We start from the raw sequence: 21,817 nt of genomic DNA on the forward strand, positions 1-21,817 counted from the left end.
TATGTCTAAATTGTGTGAAAACAGTGTGAAACAGACACAGCTAGCCAACGAGTGAATTAAGACCAGGTATTGAGATTAGGGAAGTGAGAATCAAGAATCCACATAAGCTACCCAAGTGGCTTCTACCCTGAACTGACCAAAATGGTGCATAATGGCATCAAGAAGTAAAGGAATTCCAAAAAAAATTGAAAGGAGCCATGTGCAACTTAAGATAGTCTCTGTATATTTTTTTCCTGATAATATTCCCAAGAAGCTTGCCCATCCCCACCGGAGTTTTTTTCTCTGTTCTCTATGGAAATTATTCAGTCAGAGATTTGCCTTTTGAAGTTAATGGGAATTCCACACTGAGATGAGCTTTGAGGCACAATCAAGGATGAAAATGTGACTTTTAATTGTGCCAGGAAAGAAAGAGTCTTTTCAATAGGCACATATTTTTCCTTGTTTGTTGTCCTCTCATAGTTCATGAGAACGATGACATAATTCTCTGAAGGACACTGCCAGCAGTCAGCAGAATATGACATGTCTTAGAGAGATAGCCACCATCAAAGCACTTTGAGAAAAGATACAATATACTTGTTGTCACTCATTCTCAGGCAGATACATTGCAATAAAAACTTGACAGTTTATTTTCATTGACAAAGATATAAATAAATAGTTTTTATGATACATTTTTTTAGTTACCAAAAAAATGGGGAGATTGGAATGAAATCTTTCATCAAATTCATGAAAATGGACTTAAATCTCTCAAAATTTGGGGGCGTTATAAGGAAGAATCTTACTGTCTCTGGATTCTTTTTTTAATTAACCATTTCTTGCCACTTCCCTGACATTAAGGGACTTAAAGTTTTATGAGGCAATTATTCTAAAAGAAAAGCACAGTTCTAGGAAGCTCTGGTTAAAGGCACCAAAGGGACTCTAATACCTTTGCTTAGTATGGATCAAAAAGCATTGTACGTTTTATAAAAATAAAAGTGAAATCCATTTTTCAAGTTTCAACTTGAATTCATTTTTCACAGTCCCATTTCAGTCTGCTTCTCCTGCAAGCACAATGTCTGAGGCTGTTTAAACTGTATAGAACATTTCCCTTAAACAGTGTTATACCACAGTCACTTCTGTTCAACGAGATGTATCTGACTTGGTTGTAAAGTCTAAGGTTTTTCACCTTAGGGAGTGAAAAAAAAAAGTTTCTCCTCCTGCAGGCACAACAAACAGTGTGATTTTCTACTTTGGTCGAATTTTGTAGATGTCCCTCTGGTTCCTAAAAGATGAAGTGGTAGAGATGAGGCTAAAAGTGAGGGGCTGATCTAGAAAGCCAAGTTCCAGAGCCTGTCCCTGCTTGCAGGAATGCTGCTCTGTGCCCTCACATGGGCAGAGCTTCCTCCACTGCACTCAAGGCCAGAACAGGATCACCCAGGTTGTCTGTCTCTATCTAAAAATAAGCTTCAGCCTTGGGGCTCACCCAGTGGGAATCAGAATGGGTATGGAAAAGGCATTTACCTTTCCTGTGGTCTAAGAATGTATTTTCCCAGGTGAAAGAGAAAGCCAAGCTGGATAAGATTTTGCAAGGCTGAAACAAAATCATATGGATTTCAGAATATGGCTCTCTGAGCAAGCACAATCTGGTTCATAAATTTGGTGTTGAAATGTGCAAACCATTGATTGTTGGTCTCTATATCCCATGCAGGGCAGTGAGGGACCCCCTGGGAGACCCGGACCACCTGGACCACCTGTGAGTTATGTCATGTTTAAAAATTAAATACATGTATCTGCTTGAGACTTCTATAACTCAGAGGTCAGACTACTTTTTAGATGTTCTCCAGGATGAAAGCTGTCTGATTTTTATGTATACATGTAAACGATAGCCAGTGCAGCTTTAGGGAGACCAGATTTTTTCCCCTCTAGTGCAGCCCCAATATGCAGTGCTCAAATTTGCATACTATGGGCCTTCCTACTCTGGATTCAGGAGACCTGATTGTGTGCCCCAACTCTCCACATCCCGCCTGGAGGACCCTGGAAAAGTCATCTAGCCTCAGTGAGCCTCCTTCACTGAAAAGAGGTGCTTTAAAAAGGGCTTCCTTCTGGCAATGTGAGTTGGGACAGAATTTGGTGTTAGGCTATATGTGTTCATTACCATCCATGATGTCTGAGACGCAGAAAAATTCTATTTATATAGCACCTAGTGAATAAAATGTACAAGAGCGATCAATGTGTTTATGCTTGCGATGGAGACAGATGTGCACTTTGTCGGAGAGGCTGTGGAGAGAGGTATCTCTCTCTGTAGCAAGTCTGCCCTCATGTGGGGCCATGCTCAAATCACAGCAGAGCTTTGATCCAGGTCAAATATTCTTTTCCACCCTATCTCATAGGAATACTTTAAGAAACCCAACTCACCTGGGAAAGGGCAGAATTAGTCTGTGACTCTCAAGATAACAAAGATATGAGTTAATCTACATGTGGTCGCACACTTTACACACATAAATCAAGATATTTGCATTCTGTTTTCCCAAACCTGTATTTCAATTTCTTTACTTGCCTTTTCCTTTGACAAAGAAGCAGGACAAAAAGCATTTGGGGCTCACACCCTAAAATGCCCTCCCTCTCCAGGGGATACAACAAGCAAAATAGAGCATGAGCTTATAATAAGGACTTGCATATTATAGTGGGGTAGGAAATCTTTCTCTTTTCCCCAAATTCTTCAAAACTATTCATTCTTCAAAATAGATTACATATTGTCTTTTTATGGGAAACCTCCTCTAGAAATCTCAGACAAAAATATTCTTCAGCTAAGACTCAGCACACTAAAATACAGTAGCCATTCGCCAGTTGTCAAATGAATGAGTGAAATAATAAAGGAATAAAGGAATGGAGCATTTTTCCTCCTATCACTAGTGTTTTGAAGATATACACAAATCCCATTCACTGAGCACCATTGGCCACCAAAAACAGGAAAATGACGGCTTCTTCAGTTTCACAACTAAAGTGGAAATCACAAAAGGGAAAAATGAAGATTATTGAATTTAGGGGAACTTCTTAAAAAAAAGGATAAAACATCCCAGCCAAAATTTTTATCTACAAAGTTTTCCTGAATGCCAAAACATATGATTTTTTAAAGATTCTCAAATTAGTTCTCTTTCAGTGTTAGTTACCCTGGGACTTTCCATTCACAGGTCAGTTTTATTAGGAAGTTTTATTCCGTATTGTTCTAAAGAATATGTTTTTGTAGAAACATCCACACAGGATTGTGAGTAACATCATTTTCCCCATTTACTTTAATTTTCTATTTAGTATGAAGAGACTGTAGGAAAAAATTACTCTTCAGTAGCCAAATTGCTCCCTATTCACATCTTCATCAGCACTACCGTGTTATAGCCTGCAGGTCAGCGGGCTGTAAACAGTTAGCATAAATTGGCAGTTCAGAAACTGAATTTTAATGAGCACATAGTATTTTCCTCTGAATGCATTAGTGTCTCATCTGTCAAACCCGAACATTAATCACACCCCCACTGAAAGGCTCAATGAGCTCCAGGTGTAGCTCACACTCCTATTCATTTTCCCCCTACATTTGCTTTCAGAAAGCCCCAAATGGAAGCATTGTTTATTTTACTTGTAGTATTAAACTCACTTTCTAAAATAAAATAGGAAAAATATCATTTGGCAAAAAGATAAAACATAGAGAGACTATCAACTTTAAAACGAATAATTCTATATCTCTTCTCTTTCCTAAGGGTGTACCATTCAATGAAGGAAATGGAATGAGCAGTTTATATAAAATCCAGGTATTTACTTTTGTAATTATGTGAAATGATTTTCCAGTAATGGATTGCTGTAAATTCTTCTCACATTTTTCTTTTGTATTTTTTTGAAGGGAGGTGTGAATGTTCCCAGTTTTCCAGGGCCCCCTGGTCCCCCTGTGAGTACAGCTTTTTATTACCAAGCATACTTTAGCTGAACAGCCACAATCAATCAATCAATCAATCAATCCTAGGTTCGCTGAAAAAATACATGGTACAAATATAACCAAAATTTTATGCAGTAGGAAAAAAATAATAATGATTATAATAAAATAGAGAACATGAACCCAGCCAAAATCATGAAAAATAGCATTCTGTATAGTCACTTTCTTCATTGTAAATTAAATCAATGTCCAAACAGTCACTGTCATAGGATTCCATCAAGGTTTGTTTTGTCATCTATTCTTCAAATCCAAATTGTAGCAAAATAAAACTTGCAAATATTTTATATGTGTATTAAAGCAAATTGAACTAAAATGCTTTAGATTCTATAATTTTGCTTCCACCCTTGTTTTAAAAATGACTTCCCATGTTTTCTTGTAGGGCCCAAAAGGAGACCCTGGCCCAGTGGTATGTATATTCCCATGCTTTGTGTCATTTTGAAAATAAGTCTTTATTGAAGTTTGAAAGAAGAACATCAGGCAAAGATGGCCTATTTTCTTAGATGTTCATCAATTAACTAATATTACAGGCAGGAGGCAAACCATCAAAAAAATACCAGCAATGTGTTCATTTTTAAGATGCATTGATCTTGATGTCACTGCCATTGGCCTTTGTCTCTTTTATTAGTGTACTTTCAAAATCACTCTGTGATGGAAGAAGGCACATATGAAGTTCCTCGTAAATAGAACACTTTCTTCTGATAGAGCTATTTTGATGGTTAACTCAGTGGATTGTGGAAGAGAAATACTTACTGGAAAGAAATTCCTTAATATGTCTCTAGTCTCTCCCTACCCCCTCCCCCCCAAAAAGGAAGGGATTGTTTATTTGCTTTGGATGCCTTAGGCAGCTATTCAGTAGGAAATGTGGTGTGCTGTCATAAACCTGCTTATTAGGTATAATGTATCAGGTTACCATTTAGCACGGAAAGAGATCATGTCCTGTAGCCCCCTAGAGAGTGACAATTGTTCTCAAACATCCCTCTCAACCACAAAGCATCACTCCAAAGCTTCTGCCAAATTCATTAGACTCCCTTTATTCCTTGGCAATTTTTCCTGTCATGCCCTTGTCGAGCATATGTTCATATTTCACTTGTATTAACCTTTTAGCCTTGATTTATACAGTATGCTTGAAACTCAGGTATACCTGAAACTGAAATAAATTTTCAAATCACTTTTCATTGTCATGTGAATAAAATAAGGCCTTTTCATCACAATATAGTTTGGTAAAACTAGATGAATAAATTTTAAAAGAGCAAAGGAAGAAGCCATAAAAAAGTAATATTTTCACATCTAAATATGTTTTTCAAAGGACATGCATTAAAGCACATTTTTTTTTGTTATTGGTCAGAGCCAATTTTTTCCCTGAAAGCGTAATTTCAACTAGTTAGTACTATTTTCTAAACCCCAATTATGTAATTTAGAGGTTTCCTTTGTTTTCTAATTCTGTTACCCCTCTTATCTGTAACATTTTTATGCTTTCACCAATCCTATCTTTCTTTCTAATCTTAATTTTCTTTCATCTTGTTGATAAAAATTTCTTCCTGGTTTTTCCCTCTCCTACTGACTTACAGCCCCTCTGAATCATTTGGAGGGGCTTGACTTTTCACTGACTTTTCTGGAACATTCTTTCAAGTTTTTCATTAATAACTGCATATCAAGGTGATAACATTTTTTAAGTATTCTAATAAAGATAAATCATAATTCACTTGGATTGAAAAACAGGTAGCAGATAGATTTGAGTAGACTTTGAAGAAATTAGACTTCAAATTCCTTAGCTACAACAAAGATAAAGAATAAAAACTGATTAAAAGATGTTCCTTGCTTTTAGAGTTGTGATCTAAGTGGGTAAATCACAAAAGCAGAAATCTGGAATAATGAAATTAAATACCATGTAAACCCTCAGGTTTATCATACATACACCTTTGAAATTATGTCAGCACCACCATGCAACTCCCTTCATTTCACACCAGTTGCCCAGTACAGAGAAATACTACTTCCTACCAGAGAAATAAGCCAGAAATGGTAGAATTATAGATCACAGAGCAGAAAATGCAAAAGTCAATTTGAGAGGCAGAGAGGGCCCGGGTGTGTGTGGGGGGAGATTTATTCATGGTATCCTTCATTTCCCATGATGGTAGATCTGCACCACTGTTACTAGTCTTCTCAGTAAAAGTTTATAGATAAAAATTACCCTTAATTAAATTTGTCTTTTGAGGGGCTCCATTTTATTCCTTTGATATTTAATCTATAAGTGGCTTCAATTAAATATTTAATTATTAACTACTTTCAAATAAATACTGATTGATGGGGTGACCACCTTCCTCAGTCCTAAGGATTGTTGAGAATGTAAACAAAGAGAATCAAAGAGTTCATTTCCTTTGTTAATAATCCAGGACCTCTTTTACAGCACTTTACACAGGAAAGGAATCTGAACCTTTTTTTTTTGTCTGATTGACAGCTTATATATTAGTGGACATTTAAAAAGATTTCTAAGGCATAAAAAGTATCAAGTAATCTACTTGCTCATTAAGTGTTTCTGTAATAAGGACAATATCATAAAAATCGAAGTTGGAGACTTGGTAATATTTTGAAGCAGATTAGTATTATGCATGCAAAAAATACATCTACAAAGAATGAAAGCTCTCTTTTCTTTGTGATTATGTTGAAAGCATCCAGTATTTAAGAACATATTTGCAGTTAACATCAATTCATTAATGAGGTGGTATAAGACAACTTCCTCATCTATCTCTCTTGATTTAAAAGTCTTAATGTTCATTTGCTCAAAATTTGCAGCTTCCTTCACCCTAACTTTTCTAAATATAGTTCTTGAGAGCCTATAGGTTCCAGCTGGCCATAGGTTCCAGAGACCATATACTAGAATATATAAAGATTTTTTTTAATGGAAATGCTTACTTATGTTCTGCCAGTGACCCATGAGCTTGAGCAATAACTTTTAGAATAATTGGAGATGCTGCTCCTGGGGCCATCCTCTGAAGTATTCACGATTCATGGTCAGCTGCAGAGAAGACTGCAGGATGGCAAACTTTGCTATCAGACCTTCATCTTCATCTGCTCTTAAGGAGTTTAGCATTATTCTCTGGTCATATTTTATTCCTGGGTACCTCACAAATTGGCAAACTTCATTAAAGCCCATCTTTCCTTCTAATTCTTATTGAAATTGGAGTTATCATTGACTAGAGGGATTCATTCTAATTAGATTCTTAATCAGAATAAAAACAATCAGAAAATATATTCATACTTCTCCAGGGAATAGCTTTATTCTCAAACTGTTTTCAAATATCAAATGCAAGAATGCAGATGCTTGAAAATAGAGCATACCAATTTCTTGCTAAATTGGCAATCAGTGTTTGGGGGTACTTTTTGGGAAGAAAAACTTTGGTTTTGAAACCAATGCTTAAGAAACCTTTTGGTCATTGCTCCCACATTTCTTATGTTCATATTTAACAGGGAGAACCTGGTGCAATGGGGTTGCCAGGACTAGAAGGATTTCCAGGTATAAAGGTAAGTACAGGGCTAAAAATGTAGTCCACTGATTCAACACTCAAAAATGTGCCCTGAGCACCTCCTAATGGACCAGGAACTGTTTTTAGGTTTAAAGAAACCTAAGAGTACAAAGCAGACAAAAATCTCTGCTTTCAAGGAACTTATTTTCTAGGACAGGGATACAGAAACTAAAATAATAAACATAATAATATTGGTCAGTGCTATGAAAGAAAGAAAAAGTAGGGCAGGTTAAGAGGGCTCTATTAACCTTTCTAAAAAAGAGGGTTGTTATTTGAAATGTAGATCTGAGAAAGCAATATCTGAGCAAAGACTCAAATGAGTGAGACAGAGTTAGCCAAGCCTCTCAACCCTGAAGGATATATGTCCAAGGCAATATAAATAAGTTCTAGAGATCTAATATGTAGCCTGGTGACCATAGGTAACAGGTCCGTATACTTGAAAATTGCTAAGTTTTCTCACCACTATATGAAGTGATAGAAATGATCATTAGCTTGATTGTGGTGATCATTTCACAGTATATGCATATATCAAATCATCAAGCTGTGTACCTTAATATATACAATTTTTTGAAAGCATAAACATTAGGTTTATGTCCTGAGACATGAGCATTCCTGCTACACCAAAGGAGAACAGGGGAATGAGGTGAAGGAAGAGTGGTAGATGAGGTCAGAGAGGAGAGGTAGGGGTAGAAGTAAAGTGTAGCCCTGTCATAGCAGTCCTGCAAAGCAATACTTCTCAAAATGTGGCTGGTAAAGGACCAGTTCCAGTCTGCAAATTCTGTTATGGGTTCTGTGGCCAGGTAAGTATAGATTGAGAATAAGTATTTTAAAACTTGTCTAGCAATTTAACTTTGCCATAATATTCAAACGTGATCAGCTGACTCACCTTGGTTCAGGATGTATTAGAACATAAATAATAAATTATTCCTGAAGGAACACCAGTAGTTTGAGAAGCACTGATAATAAAGAGGCTCATTATCCATTGTGAGGACTTTATCTTTCACTCTGAGTAAAATATGGAGCCAGTGGTTCATTTCTGGGTAGAAGGGTAATGGGGTCTGCAGCTAGGTGGAAGCAGGGAAGCCTGTTAGAAGACTATTTCCATAATACATGTGGCAGTGATGTTGAATCCATTCAAAGTAGAAATGGTGGAGATAGTGATGAGTGGCTAGATCCTGGATATATTGGGAAGGTAGAACTAACAGGACTTTCTAATTGATTGGATGTGGGCATGAGAGAATAAACAGGAGTCAAAGATGACTCCAAGTTTTTTGACCTGAGCAACTGGTATGATGGGGTAATCATCAACTGAAATGAGAAAAGCTATATGCAGAGTCTGTGTCGAGACAGTGACAATGGTCAGTTTAACTTTGGACATAAGGTCAAATTTGGCAATATCCTTTATATGGTAAAATGGAAGTATTGAGTAAGAAGAACAATATAAAGGCATGGGGTTTCAAAAAAGAGTCTTAGTGGAGATTTAAACTTGGTTGTCCTAAGCATATAGATGCTGTATAAAACCAGGAGACTTGATCAGATCACCAAGGGAAAGACAGTAGATTTTATAAAAGAGGAGAGGACCAAGGACTGAGCGCTGAGGCCTCCAACATAAAGGGATCAGAAGAGGAGGAATGAATAAGAGAGACTGAGATGAAGTAATCAGGGAGGTAGGAGGGAAGCTTGTGTCCTGAAAATCAAGTGAAGGTGATTTATCAAGGTGAAGAGAGTGATCACCTATCTCAAATACTGCAAATAGGTCAAATATGGGATGGGGATGGGGTCGAGTAGGATGATCAAGTATTGACCATTGGATTTCACAATACAGAGGTTTAGCAATAACAGATTATTCACTATTTCACCAGTTTGGTAGGGGCAACTGTTGGATTTAAATGGATTTAAGAGAGAATAAGAAAAAAAGAATTAGAGATGGTAAATACAGTATGAAAAATACTTAAGGAGTTTTGCCACAAAAAAAAAAAGCAAAGAAATGGGCCAGTGACTGCTGGAGGAAGTAGGGTAAGGTTTTATAAAATGGATTTTAGAAATGGGGCATAGAAATATCAGAATAGTTGTATGCTAAAGGAATAATCCAGTAGAATGAGGTAGGAGAGTGATGATATAGGAGGAGAGGGGAGAATTGCTGGAATGACATCCTCAAATAGCTAAAAGAAAATGGGAACTAGTACATAAATGGAGGGTTTAGCTTCAGAGAGGAGTCTGGATAGTTCATCTATGGTAACAGGTGGAAAAATAGAGTATGAGGTATAGACACTGATACATGGGAAGAAGAATCGTTTGAGATCTATAAAAGTTCTTTTCTGATTGCTGAAATTTTCTCACAGGTGGAGGAAGAAGGTGATCATCTGAGAGTAAGTCAGGGAGAAGAGGTTGGAGGTTTAAGGTGAAGGTCTTCTAAGAGAGAGAGAGAGAGAGAGTCCAGGGACCACGGAATATGATAACTAGGCAGCCCCAGGGTTCTCCTGAGGTTCGTGGAGATGAACCAAAATGAGACCAGTCAGGGAGATATTCTCCAGGTAGAGACATAGATTTAAACAAGATTCCAGTTTTGACAGGTGAGTCAAAACTCTTAGAAGCAAGAAAGGGCCAATAGAGTCAATGGTGTACAAGAGGAATGATTTTAACAAGTGACCATGGAATTTAAACTAACTAAATAAGGAAACGAGGCCATCTAGAGAATAGAAGGGTGATGAAAAATTTGTTCAATGGATTAGAGGTCTTATTGGCATATCAGAAGTTTGGGAGTCCAAGGTACTCAAGGGAGGGGGTTAAAACTATGGTTATCCAATTCAGAATGCATGAAATTGAGATTATGGAGGGGATGGAGTTATTGTTACTGACAAAGTCCCAGGTATAGCAATGGAAATAAGAGGTGAGATCATTAGAGAATGGTTCAAAGAACTGCAAGACCTGAACTTTGCATATTGTCCAAAAGAAGCCTTCTTAATATTAACCTTTATCAGATACACAAGAGTTTCCACTGAATAAAAAGTTTCAATATATTCATTTCAGGGGTAAAAATCCCATAATTAAAGGGAACAAAGTGAAACTGACAAGAATTACCTGTTTACACTGTTTGCCCACTATTCTATTGGTCCCTTTTCTATTAGTCTCTAGCTATGCTTTATAAAGGTACTACTTCTATTTATATGTTAGGATTTATATCCTAGTTGGTCTGGCCTTTCATTTTCATGTTTAATCTCATTGTATAGATAAATATAACTTTTATGTAGTCAAATAGCAAACTATTTTTCTTTGTGTTTTCTTATTTTGCTTTTATGCATTAAGATTCTTTCATTCTTATTCTCAACCAAAATCAGGTAGTCACTTAGTATTTTATTCTAGTTCTTTTATACCTCATATTATTTTATTTTTACATAATCTATATGGTATTTATATGGGATATAATATAGATAGAAAGAGAGATTAAACCTTTTTCAAGGAAATTATTCAGTTATTAGAACTATTTGTTGAATAATACATCCCTTTCTTTACTAAAATCCTATTATGGATGTTGGTATATTTCTGAAGTCATATAGCATTTTTATATTGCATTGATATACTGCTTAATCTTTATGCCAGTATTCCATTATTTTAATTGTTATAGCTTTACTATATGTTCAAATATTGATATTGCCAATCTCCTTATTGTTCTTCTTTTAATTTTTTCTTTTATCTTCTCATGTATTTATTATCTCAGGTGAACTGTAATATCATCTGATCAAGCTGCAATTTCATAAGAATTGCATTAAATTTATAAATTAGTTTGGGTAGCAGTGACACCTTTACAACATTGTCTTGCCCTCCAAGAACAAAACATATTGCTCCATTTAATCAAGCATTCTTTTATGTCCCTGAGTGAAGTTGTGAAGTTTTTTTTAATGTAGGTTCTGCTCAACAAAAATTGCCATTTTATTATCCTATATATAACCATCAGTACTTTTAGTATCATCAGCTTTATCTAAAATACGACATTGCTTTGAAAAAAGAGTTGAATCACTCTTCTCTTCAGAGCAATTCAAGGAATCTTCTGATGGGCCTAATGAGGAGAACTACAAAACCCCTTATTCTAAACATCTTTATTCTAACCCTACATCCAATGAGGCAAGTATAGGAAAAGCATTTTAGAAGACTTCAATATGCTTTCTTTTTTAAGTATTGGTAATGGATTACTTTTGAATATATGGAATAAAAATACCAATTTGACTAATTTTAGCTGTCAGTATGTGTGGAGTTCTATTAAAAATAGGTCATAGAAATGATAACCTAAATGCTTGTTTTCATTGATTATTATTTGCTTTAGTTCTTTGAAAAAAAATCTTTAATTCAGTTAGGTATTCATTTTATTTTCCCATCCAATGATATTGATACTTATCAGTACCAAAGAAAAACTTTACCAAATCCAGATAATTATTTGAGCACTTATTTTATAGGTTAAGATTTTATAGATAGCATTATAAATAACAATTTTTTTAATCCCAACAGGGGGATCGAGGCCCAGCAGGTCCTCCAGGAATAGCTGGAATATCGGTGAGTATTCTACATTATTTTCACAAGGAAACAGTTCTATCTCCACAGTAACATATGGCTAGTGATCAAGAAGGGCTGGGGAACACACAGTAGCTCCTATAGCATTAGGTTCTAAAAACATCCAGTTAAAAAAATAAAACCACCTTGTCTCTGTCCATCCTCAAGAATACTCCTTTCTTTTTTATTTCTTAAATTATTTTTAACTATTTATTTTAGAGGGGGGGAGGATCAGAAGGAGATGAAGAGAGAATTTCAAGCAGACTCCTCACTGACTGCAGAGCCAAGCTCAAGATGGGGCTTGATTCCATGACCCTGGGATTATAATTTGAGCCAAAATTGAGAGTCCAACACTTCACTGACTGTGCCACCCAGGCACCCCAAGAATGCTCCTTTCCTTATTTTCACCTTTTTCATACTTTTTGTCTTTTTCTTCCCAACTCCCTTAAGGAAGGGAGGTGATGTTCAGTTATTTGCCTATGCTGATAACGTTAGCACACAAGTACAACTTTGAGAAGCTTGTATTATTTCTCTGTTCTTGTCATATTTAAGGTTTCATGGCCCCCGAAAGACAAAGTTCTTAACCTCAGGCATGTACTTCAAGTTCTTGATATTAAGCTGCAATCTGCTTGAGTTTTCCCTCAGCCTGGTGTTATTAACAGATTTTTACTGCTGCTAATGTTTCCTCGTAAACTAGCCCTTCCAGCCTCTCAATCATTTTTGTTGCTCTCTGGTGTCAAATGTTTTAATCTCATCAAGGTCTTTTCAAATGAATAGGAAGTACTCCAGGAAAGGTTGAAATCATTTCTCTGAGCCCTAGGGATCATTCTGATCTTCATTCATGATGCTCTAATTAAAATTTTGTGGCCATACTTTATGAATAAGAGCCCATTTATCCTTTTGTTCAGTGCCCTGTAGGGTAGGCCCAAGGTAGGAAAGTCAGTGGAAACCATGTGCTTGAATCATAAGAACACAAGATAAGAGAAGTCCCTACCATCACACTCACCAGCCTCCATTGACATCTACTGACACCCAACACCACCCAGAGCATCTACCACCACCTATGACTCCCATTCTTTAAAAGGCCAGGGGCCACTCTACTTTACTGTATGTAGTTGTTAAGCCTAATAACAAAAATTTTAAAACCATCTAATGTAGACAACCATCCTTTATATAGGATGAATACCCTTATTTAGCTGTTCTATCCCTTTCTAGTATACTCAAGCCCACCCCGATTTCTCCAGGGCTTCTTTCCCCTACTTTTTCCCAGGATGACACATGGGTATAGCAAAGAAAGTGTCTGTGAGTGCTGGCAGTGAGGTGAGGCCTCCAGTTAGCATGCTCTCCCCTAGGTTCTCCAAGCTCCACTTGACCTTTGAGATGGCTGCCGCCTTCTATCGATGTCCCTGATACCTTTGTCTCAGATCTCAATGGCTGAGTGCTCTCCCCCTTGTGTCCTATGCCAAGACCATGTTGGACTTTAGCCTTCTCAGCTTTAACAAATCCCCCAGCTCAGGCCCACAGGAGCTTCAGCAGTTGCTACTGATACCCACAGGCTGTGGGGAACCAGGGCTGATCTGTCAGGCCTTGGGTCTGCCTAACTTCATCACTCAGCCATATCTGAAGCTGGGAGGGGGGTTCCTCTCAGAATTATAGACAGCAAGAGGAGAAAAGTGCTCTCCCTTTGGAGTGTTCTCCCCTGGGAAACCTACTAGGGTTTCTGCAGCTTCGGCCCCATGCATCTCTGCATTATTTGTTTTTCTTTTTTTTTTAATTTGTTTTTCTATCTGCATTAGATAATAGGTATAAGATAATAATAGGTGTGCTTGACTGTGATAAGAAGTTTATCCCTACATTATTTGTTTTTCTATCCACATTAGGTGTAAGGAGTAGGAGGTGATTCCTTCTTTAAGCTTGGTCTGGACACTCTGGCACTTCTCACTTCCAGTCACTCATGAACCATCTTCCTCTCTTGTCCCTCCCAGTGGTTTCTCTACCCAACATTTCTCTGTTGCCAGTCCTCCAAGACATAGTATGTTGAAACAAATCAATCATATCCTCTCCCTTTCAACCAAACATGGCTTTTCAAGTCTAACTTTTTTTTTCCAGGCTATCCTACTATAAGCTTACAAATCCTCTTACAAAACACAAAATCTAGGAAAGATTTCTTTGACTCTGTGTGCACTCCCAACCCCAAAGTAAAGAAGAGCTTCCAATCCAATAGGCACAGGAGGGATTTCAGTAATGATGATACATTGGTTTAATATTTTCAAAAATATTATCATCCTCTTACACCCCTCCGCCATACACATATATGTACATTCAGAGAACGGTATCCTAGTCTGTACCCTGGAGCCTCCAGAGTCAAGTATATGTCCCCATAGACTCTGTGCCATTAGGAATGCCATCTTAGTATAGAGAGCCACAGGCCTGGAGCACATTAAATGCATGAATGGGGAGGGGAAGCACATGGTCTCATGCAATAATTTGGCTCCTAACATTTCTCCTTGATTTGATTTCCCAGGGAAAACCTGGAGCCCCAGGGCCCCCAGGAGTTCCAGGGGAACCGGTAAGTTGCCAGCCACTTACTTAATAGTTATACTTGCATGTGGTTTCAAAGCTTTTCTTAGCAATTAATATCCGTTATTTGGACATGTCTTTAGGGTGACAGAGGGCCTGTTGGAGATATAGGTTTCCCTGGACCAGAAGGACCCTCTGGAAAGCCAGTAAGTACTTACCACTATTTAAAATTTGCCAGTTTGAGAAATATTCTAAGCACCACTTCTCCACCTATCTCCTTGGAAAATCCGACATGTAGTTTCTAAGGAAGTAAGAGCAAGTTACACAAATGGATTTTTGGGTGTGCAATTCTCACTGAGTTTCCTAGCTCCCTATGAGGTATCTTTATGTCTTAAACAATGATGAAAGAAGTGATACTTCTTTTTAAAGTGTCAGGAAATTAGACTCATTTCTTAAGTCTAATGTTCTCAGAGTTAAAAAAAAAAAAAAAACAAAATGGCCTGTTGTATCCTAAAATATAAAGAAACTGAAGACTAACAGATATAACTCCTGGGTGCTAGGCTAAAAACTAAAGTAGAAGCTACTTTCTCGGATTCCCTTCTTTATCTATGGACTTGGTTTTTATACTTTCATATATCATGCTTCCAAATATAGCATCCCTTGTGTCCTAAAGGAGTACTTGGATATTGACATATATGGATGTAACACTGTAATAACCAGTCTCACTAATTCAGAGCAATTCAACATATATTCATCCAGTCTCTGCCATTTGCCAAAATTGTGCTGGGCATGAGAGAGGGGACAAAAAGATGAATAACATATACGCCACTCTCAGGTTTACTTTTTATAGGAGGCCACTGTTCCCTTTGCTTGTCTATTTGCCATGGTATGTGTGGGGAGGCAGTGCTATCAGAAGAAGGGAGATAGTGAAGGTGAACAAGCAGCACAGAACTCATGGGGCTGCTTGGGGATCTCTGGGAGACCTTCTGGGTTTGAGTACTCCCTGGCCACCATCTCCTCAGACAAGGCAACATAAAAATATAGGAAGCATATACAAGTTAGAGTCAGAAAGATATAAGTTTGGGTTGTGACTCAAAGGGTTTGGTGAGTCACTTAAGTAACATGACATATAGTAAGCATTGCCAGTGCCTGGCCCCAGGAGGCTCTCAACAAATAGCTTCAAACCCTGATTTCCCCTTCACCTCCTGTTCCCAACTCCCTAGCCTGTCCCTAAAGCATTTCCTAAAATGCTTGCTGAGGGGATTATGCAAAAAAGCAATTTGTTTTTACAACAACTACTCTTTCTTGAGCACCCACTAAAATGCTAGGCACTCTCTGTGTGCCAGCAACTCATGGCTTTACATTCTAGTATAGGGGCACAGACAAGAAACAAATAAATATATGTGTACACACAATTTAAGGTAGAAATAGCTCTAAGCAGGGTGAAGCACTAGGGTAGCATTTCAATAGAGCAGTTGAAAAAGGCTTTCTTTCTATTTAAGCGAAGACCTGCATGAAGTGAGAGATCAAACCTGGAGTGGTTGTCGAAGCATTGTTTCAAGGAAGAGAAATGGCCATAGAGGAGTGAGCCTGGTGTATTGACGGAACAGCAGAAAGTGTGAAGTTAAGAATGCACTAAGGAAACTGAGTAGGGAAAAATTAGAGAGAAAGACAAACCAAGAGAGACTCCTAACTCTGGGAAACAAAGAAAGGGCTGCAGAAGGGGAGGAGGGTAGAGGGATGGGGAAACTGGGTGACGGGCATTAAGGAAAGCACTTGGTGGGATGAACACTGGGTGTTATATATTGTCAAAATGAATTTAAATACAATATTCTTTAAAAATAAAATCCTTTGAAAATATTATTAATGAAAAAAAAAAAAGAATGCACTAAGCTAAACAAGAATGGGAAAGATACTGAGAGAGTTGTTAGTGGCTAGGCCTTGAGGAACTTCAAAGCCACGAATGGAGTTTGGATTTCATTTGAAGTCTGATGGAAAACCCACTAAAGCATTTGTAGTAGGAGAGGAAAATGACTGGAGTACATTTTAAAATATCACTCTATTACATGGAGAGCAGACTATAGGAAGTAGGATAGATGCAGACAGACCATGAAGAAACGTTGCATAATATTCACGAGAAATGATGATGGGGAGAAAAAGGAGATCATGAGGAAGAAGAGAGTTTAGGATGCACATCAGAGAGTCAACAAACTCACTGATGGACCAGATGTGGAGAGTGAGGGGGCGATAATTCTCTGTTGTAGACATATTCAACCTCAAGCACCAGTAGATACCCAAGTAGAAATGCCAGTAAATAGTGGATATACACATCTCGAATTAATGGAGAGGTCTGTCTAGACTGGAGAGACTGATTTGGGTATTCAAACCTGAGCCTGAATGAAAGGGAGTCACTGTGGACTGAAAGGGAAGAGAGCACTTCAAGCATTGGGAACAGGGCCTGGCAAAAAGACTGAGAGGGTATAGCTGCTGAGATACAAAGAAAACCAGGTGAATGAGTTTTCTTAGATGTCAAGGGAACTAAGTGTTTTAAGGCAGAGAAATGATAAACATGAAGATAAGTAATGTGAGAGCCGACAGTTCTCCACTGTGTTTAGAAATGTGGTGGTCTTTGGTGGGAGAGGTTACAGCATGCTAGTATCTTGATAAGAATGATCCAGTTGAGAGGGGAAATTTTGATGGTGCCATGGAAGTGGAGGTAACTGAGTAGGGAGAGAAGACTGGAATTCCACTCAGAAGTGGAAAAGTGGTCTTCACAAAGAACAGGGGCAAAAGTTGGTGTACAAATTCATGTAGGTTGGTGGATCTCATGGAGGGAAGGAAGGTAAGGTGGTTCCTTCGTATTTATTTTCTCCGTGGAAGAAAATTTGAGGAAGTCAGTTGAGTGTAAGGAATCAGGTGGTGATGCTGGAGATTTGAAGACACAGGAAAATCTGTGAAATAATATTCTGGGAGAGAAGGAAAGGGAGCCAAATCAGGAAATACAGGATTGCCTGATAATATAGAGAGGCTACTTGCAATCCGCCATCATACATTTAGGTTGGAACAAGTGAGCAAGGTTATGTGTTTTTCTTCAACCACAGTCAACTGCTCAGATGCAGACATGTGCTAGACAGAAGGCTGGTTATACCCAAGGATGGAGTTCTTCCAGATAAGTGAGATGAGGGAGGGCAAAGCAAATATATACAGTTATTCTAAAAATCCTTAAACACTGTATTCCCCTAGGAAAAGCAAGTTAATAACACCTTTATATACAAAGGAGAACACACATGATAGTTTTTAATGAATTACAAAAGAAAAAAATAACTTTACGGTTATTTCTTTCCATACATTGTTACCAAAAGCATGATTTACATTTTTACACTAGATTTATCCTCTTTTATTCAAGTGATACAGTTAGGTGTTTTTTTTGTTTTTCACATCCTCTCCTTAATCAGCTTTATCTTTTTTGCTTGTGTTTCTGGTTGTAATAAATTCTTTGAACCGTACACTGCAGGTAACATGTTCTTAGTTAAAGTACTCTAGATAATTCCCAGGATGTTTCTGAGAGGTTGGGGGACTTTGGTTGGGTTATCAACTGTGACAGATTTTAGTATAATTTACAGCAGTGAAAACATGTGGTTGTCTGCAGTTCCAGCCTCATAGAATCCATTCCAGCACAATAAAACTCTCCTAGGCTTTTCAGGGGAGCATGTCCGTGCAATTGCCTGCTGGCTAAGAAATCATTTTCCTCACCTTGATCTCTCTCTTCAAACCAAATCTCAAAAACACATCTGCTCTTGGACTCTAGGTATTTGATTTGACCCCAAGTGCTTTTCCTTTTTACATCTCCTGGCCAATAGTTCTCTCAGTCTTATAAATCTCTGAGCAGGGGACTTTATTTCCACCTCTAGAGCTGCCTTGTAAAGTTTGGGGAACTTCCAGTTTACTAATAAAAAACCCCCTATTTAATACTCTCAAAAACCATGATTACAGATTTCTGACTTTTCTTTCACATTCTCCAACTGAAAAAATAATAAATTGTTCTCTGGCTGACAATTTCTTTTATAGTAGGATCATGCTCTGGCCATGTTATGAAATTTCCCCAGCAGCAACTGAGACCATTTACTGAGAGTGATTCTCTGTGCTGGAAAATTGTTGGAGGGTAAAATAAACGCCACACACCAGCCACCCAGCACCAAGGGGCACTTATTTTTCAGAATGTACCTAATAGAATAAGTAAGGAAAATAACCTTGTTGACTATTTACAGTGAGCTAGGCATTTTTCGTTACTTCACCAAATTCTTAAAGGCATTATTTTATCCTCACCTTATAAGTAAAAGAAGCTGATGCTACTACATTTCAGTAAATTGCCTGAAGTAAATGGAACTTTCAGTAACAGAATTTGAACTCAGGGCCATCTAGTTTATTCCTTTGTTTTCTGTTTCACTGTGCTGCCTCACCAACATATCAGAAATATGATGATTAAGTCCTCGAAGCTTTACCCTTTTATTGTGCTTCACTATGTCTACTAATGTAGAATTAGAAATATTAATCATCTTTTGTCTTTATAGGGAATAAATGGAAAAGATGGATTACCAGGTGCTCAGGTATGGAAATACCACTTCAAATAAATGTTCTCATGTAAAACCTCATCTGCAGTACTTGTCAGAATACTTGATTGAGCAGGCTGAGGAAACATCTTGGCAGGCAGTGATTTTTTAGTGTTGACATTTGTTTTTCAGGGTATCATGGGTAAACCTGGAGATAGAGGCCCCAAAGGAGAACGCGTATGTATATTACTATTCTGATCATGATTTAAGCCTGCCTGCTGCAATTGCCTCATCCTTTGAGTTCAACAATATGTGTGCAGATCCCTGAAAATCCCCCACTACAAAAAGTCTAGGTGTATGTGATCCAAGATCTCTTCTATGCATAAAATAGGCCAATTAAAGGGCCCAGAAGCAGGCCTTATGGCAGGTACATCTACAAGAATGACCTTTATTCAGAACTAAGTCTAGTTTGCTATTCCAGTTTGGAAAGCTTTTATCCTCCTCTCTCAGACGCATATTTCTACTATAACGATCACCCATTTTCTTGTTACATAGACTTTCTCAACCTCAGCACTATTGATGTTTGGAGGCAGATAATTCTTTGCTGTAAGTGTCCATCCTGTGCATTGTAGGATGTTTAGCAGCATCCCTGTCCTCTATCCACTGGATGCAGTACCACTCCTTTCCTCCAGGTGCTACAACCAAAAATGTCTCCAGACATCACCAAATGCCTTCTGGGGACCAGAGTGTTCCTAGCTGAGAATCCTTGACCTCGTGGAATACTAATTTGAATAAGGGGGGAGGTATGAGGAAGTAGAGAAGTGGAAAGTGGAACCGAACATATAGAGCAACTAGTAATGCCAATTATGTGAAATGCTTTTATTTGAATTGTTTTGGTTGTTGATATTGTTCCAACTTCCCATTATTTTCCTTCGTGAGCCATGTTTTCTAGTAGGGTTGGAGGCATCCCACTGCAAAGATTACTCAAGCATTTGTGATTCAACAGAATTCTAGTGGGGGCTGCTAGTGTGTGTGCACCTGTATGTTTGTGTACCGGTGTCTAGTTTACTCATTTTTACTTATCACACAAATAATTCATGATAACTCAGGGACATATGAAAACAGATAATATAAAGAAAAAAGAAAGGAAAAAAGTCTTCGTTATCCCACTGTTTAGAGAGATAAGCATTCTCGATTTTGGACAGGCACTATTTTGGACATGTTTCTATTTCTCTCATACATAATATACATATATACTTAATGTATAAATACAAATTAATATATGCTTTTCTAAAAAATATGTTCATACTATTTTGTAAATAACTTTTTTCACCTAACAATATATAATTACCATCATTCCATGTCAGTAAATACAGATCTGCCTGTAACCTTTAGTGGCTATGTGTTATCCCACTGTTTGGATATACCTTACTTCACTCTCCTAGTCTCCTTTTTCTGTATATTTATGTACTTTCCGGTTTTCATAATAAACATCACTCTAATGAACATCCTTGTGCCTAAATTATAAAACAATTTTAATATGCTAAAGACTGTGATTATTTTGTACATGGTTACAGTATTGATCAAGGCATGCTAGTACTTCTTTTCTTTATTTTTAAAAATTTTACCCTTCTCTGGTATTTCCCCAATGTGAACTGATATAATACTTGTATACAGATACATTTTTATAACTAAGACAGTAGCACTGAAATTAGGTCTATCTGCTTTTTCTTCTTTCTACACAGCCTCTTTCTGCATCTCTTCATTCCATGATCAAATAGATGCCTGTAGTTGTTCATTTGTTTTCATTACTTTTTTTTAAATTAAGAGAAATGTAGTTTGGCGTTTTGCACAGTAGTCACCAATAAAAGAATAACACAGTGAAATACAGGGCAGCCTCAGTCCACCATTCCATCATACTCGGTGTGATCATCACCTCCTGGCATTGTAGAACTGAGTATTTGGAATATATGTAACAAACACGTGCTATGGTATATATATATAGACCTTTCTCCCTACCTACCTCCATCCTCTAATGCAAAAACACATGAAGTAGTAGACACCATGCTGGGTAAAAGTCAGAATTAATTAAATTTCTTACCAAGTCAAGCACACCTATTATTATCTTATACCTAATTTATTATGGCACTTTACTCAGTGAATTCTCTCATAGTTCATTTATGTTATTAAGCATATGATCTCAGGGATGACCCTCCACCCCAACCACCTACTCTGAACCTTTTCAAAGGCTCTCCTTTCTCATTTTCCTGAGTTGTATATCTTTTGGGACATGGCATGTATGCCTCTGCACACACACACACACACACACACATACATTCACGTGTAAAACACAAAGAAACCTACCCACAGAATCTAATAAAGATTCTAATAAAGATATACATTTCCTTAACACACAGGAGGAAGCAGGAAAGAAGGAAAGCACGCGATTTGAAAGAAATTTTGAATGTCCTAAAGTTTTACTTAATGTAAAATCTTGGTGAAAAATCCTCTTAGCAAACTCTATTATTACAAAGTAGACCCAGCTCTGAAGTGAGATCTGCTGTTGACTTTCAAAAGTGTCATCATTCTAGACTGACAACCAGTCTAGAATTGTCACTAACTTTTTATTGAGTGCCTTCAATATGCCAGGCATTGTTCTAAGCACTTGACTTGAGTACTTCATTGCTCAGCATCACCCTCTTTGAGTGTGTACTATTAATACCTCC

The 21,817-nt window shown here is 37.5% G+C and overlaps 1 protein-coding gene across 1 annotated transcript in view; it reads left to right on the top strand.

Annotated features, from left to right (window-relative positions):
• Window positions 1-21,817, top strand: part of COL19A1 (collagen type XIX alpha 1 chain) — a 303,786-nt gene that overhangs the window by 261,743 nt on the left and 20,226 nt on the right. The window contains exons 37-46 of the mRNA XM_055329613.1: window positions 1,685-1,729; window positions 3,726-3,776; window positions 3,866-3,910; window positions 4,335-4,361; window positions 7,421-7,474; window positions 11,980-12,024; window positions 14,546-14,590; window positions 14,685-14,747; window positions 19,113-19,148; window positions 19,284-19,328. Coding sequence (XP_055185588.1) covers window positions 1,685-1,729; window positions 3,726-3,776; window positions 3,866-3,910; window positions 4,335-4,361; window positions 7,421-7,474; window positions 11,980-12,024; window positions 14,546-14,590; window positions 14,685-14,747; window positions 19,113-19,148; window positions 19,284-19,328 — 456 coding nt within the window. The remainder of the gene's footprint in view (window positions 1-1,684; window positions 1,730-3,725; window positions 3,777-3,865; window positions 3,911-4,334; window positions 4,362-7,420; window positions 7,475-11,979; window positions 12,025-14,545; window positions 14,591-14,684; window positions 14,748-19,112; window positions 19,149-19,283; window positions 19,329-21,817) is intronic.

Source organism: Nyctereutes procyonoides, unplaced genomic scaffold, assembly GCF_905146905.1.
Source record: "Nyctereutes procyonoides isolate TBG_1078 unplaced genomic scaffold, NYPRO_anot_genome, whole genome shotgun sequence".
Lineage (NCBI taxonomy): Eukaryota > Metazoa > Chordata > Mammalia > Carnivora > Canidae > Nyctereutes > Nyctereutes procyonoides.